Below are 1,562 nucleotides of genomic sequence, written 5' to 3' on the forward strand. Positions count from 1 at the left end.
TGGCTCCGGTGCCAGGGCAGCCTGGCAGGTCCCTGGCCTGGGCACAGGGAGCTCCTGCCTCGGCTGATGCCAGGGCTTGTCCTTTCCTCTGCCACAGTTTTTGAAGAGCCCGAAGACCCAAGTAACCGGTCATTTTTTTCTGAGATCATCTCCTCCATCTCCGATGTCAAATTCAGCCACAGTGGGAGGTATATCATGACCAGGGACTATCTCACCGTCAAGGTGTGGGACCTGAACATGGAGAACCGGCCCATTGAGACCTACCAGGTGAGTGTGGCACGGCCGGGCACCCACAGTGCTCCTGCCCGAGCCACCCTCCTGGGCCAGCAGTGAGGGGACAGGTCCAAACCCAACAGATGGGAGTGTCGTGCCATTAAATCATTGAAAGCAAATGAAGAATTGGTAAATGTGGGCTTAAGTGGCCTGGCTAATTGCAACCCGTGTCCCCAGGTTGGGTGAGGAGAGAAAGCTTGGGTGCTGGTGGGTGGGAGGGCTGGTGGGAGGGAAGTGTCGGGTCAGAGCAGCAGTCCTTGAGACCCTCTGCCAGGGGATGTGCCCTGGTGCTGCCTGGGCCATATGTGGAGAGGTGCCAGTGCTGCTTCTTGCAGTGGAAAGGTGGCCGTGGTCAAGGGCCCGTGGTAGCGGGCTGTGGCCAGCGCTGCCTGGCTCAGCTGTGGAGAGCAAGGAGCTGGGCTGGGTCCTTCAGGTCCCTTCCTTAGGAGAGACCTTCTCACTCTCTACAACTACCTGACAGGAGGTTGGAGCCGGGTAGTGATTTATCTCATCTCACAAGGAACACGTGATGGGACAAAAGGAAAGAGCCTCAAGTTGCCCCTGGGGAGGTTTAGGTTGGACATGAGGCACAATTTCTTGCCCTTGAGGGTTGCCCAGGGCTGTGCCAGGCTGCCCAGGGCAGTGGTGGAGTCCCCACCCCTGGAGGGGTTTCCAAGCCGTGGAGATGTGGTGTGAGGGACAGGGGGCAGTGGGGACTGCTGGGTGAGTGGCTGGACTCGGTGATCTCAAGGGTCTCTTCCAACCAGAATCATCCACGACTCTGTGTGTCAGCCCCGGTGGGCACCAGGCTGGCGTTTGCCAGCCGCCGGGCTGTGCTGGCTGGCACGGGGCCCTCACGGCCTGTCCCTCCCCGTGCAGGTCCACGACTACCTGCGCAGCAAGCTCTGCTCGCTCTACGAGAACGACTGCATCTTCGACAAGTTCGAGTGCGTCTGGAACGGCGCCGACAGGTCAGCGCTGTGGGGGCACGCCCCGCCTGGCACAGAGGGGGCACGCTCTGGGGGGGCCCCGCGTGGTCCTTCCCCGGGGTTTTGGCCGGGTGTGGGATCTGGAGAGGTTTCCTGTGGGCACTAAGGGATCACCCGAGCCCACAGCCCCATCCCCGCGCGCTGCCGGGGGGCCCGGTGGGGTCCCGGCTCTCTCCTGGGTGGGTTCAGTGCCCGTCTCCGTGGCACCCACACCCGGAGGAGGGTGGTGATGTGTTTGGCTCCAGACTGGCAGATCTGGCGATGACAACTGTCTTTGCCTAAATCACATGGAACCAGGTG

At 61.6% G+C, this 1,562-nt stretch overlaps 1 protein-coding gene across 1 annotated transcript in view; it reads left to right on the plus strand.

Annotated features, from left to right (window-relative positions):
* Positions 1–97: 97 nt before the first annotated feature.
* Positions 98–1,562, plus strand: part of LOC103772157 (serine/threonine-protein phosphatase 2A 55 kDa regulatory subunit B beta isoform) — a gene marked incomplete at both ends in the record, with an annotated part of 2,162 nt that continues 697 nt past the window's right edge. Inside the window, 2 exons of the mRNA XM_008939474.1 lie at positions 98–267; positions 1,153–1,244. Coding sequence (XP_008937722.1) covers positions 98–267; positions 1,153–1,244 — 262 coding nt within the window. The remainder of the gene's footprint in view (positions 268–1,152; positions 1,245–1,562) is intronic.

The sequence above is a fragment of the Merops nubicus genome, unplaced genomic scaffold (genome assembly GCF_000691845.1).
Source record: "Merops nubicus isolate BGI_N331 unplaced genomic scaffold, ASM69184v1 scaffold1064, whole genome shotgun sequence".
Classification (NCBI taxonomy): domain Eukaryota; kingdom Metazoa; phylum Chordata; class Aves; order Coraciiformes; family Meropidae; genus Merops; species Merops nubicus.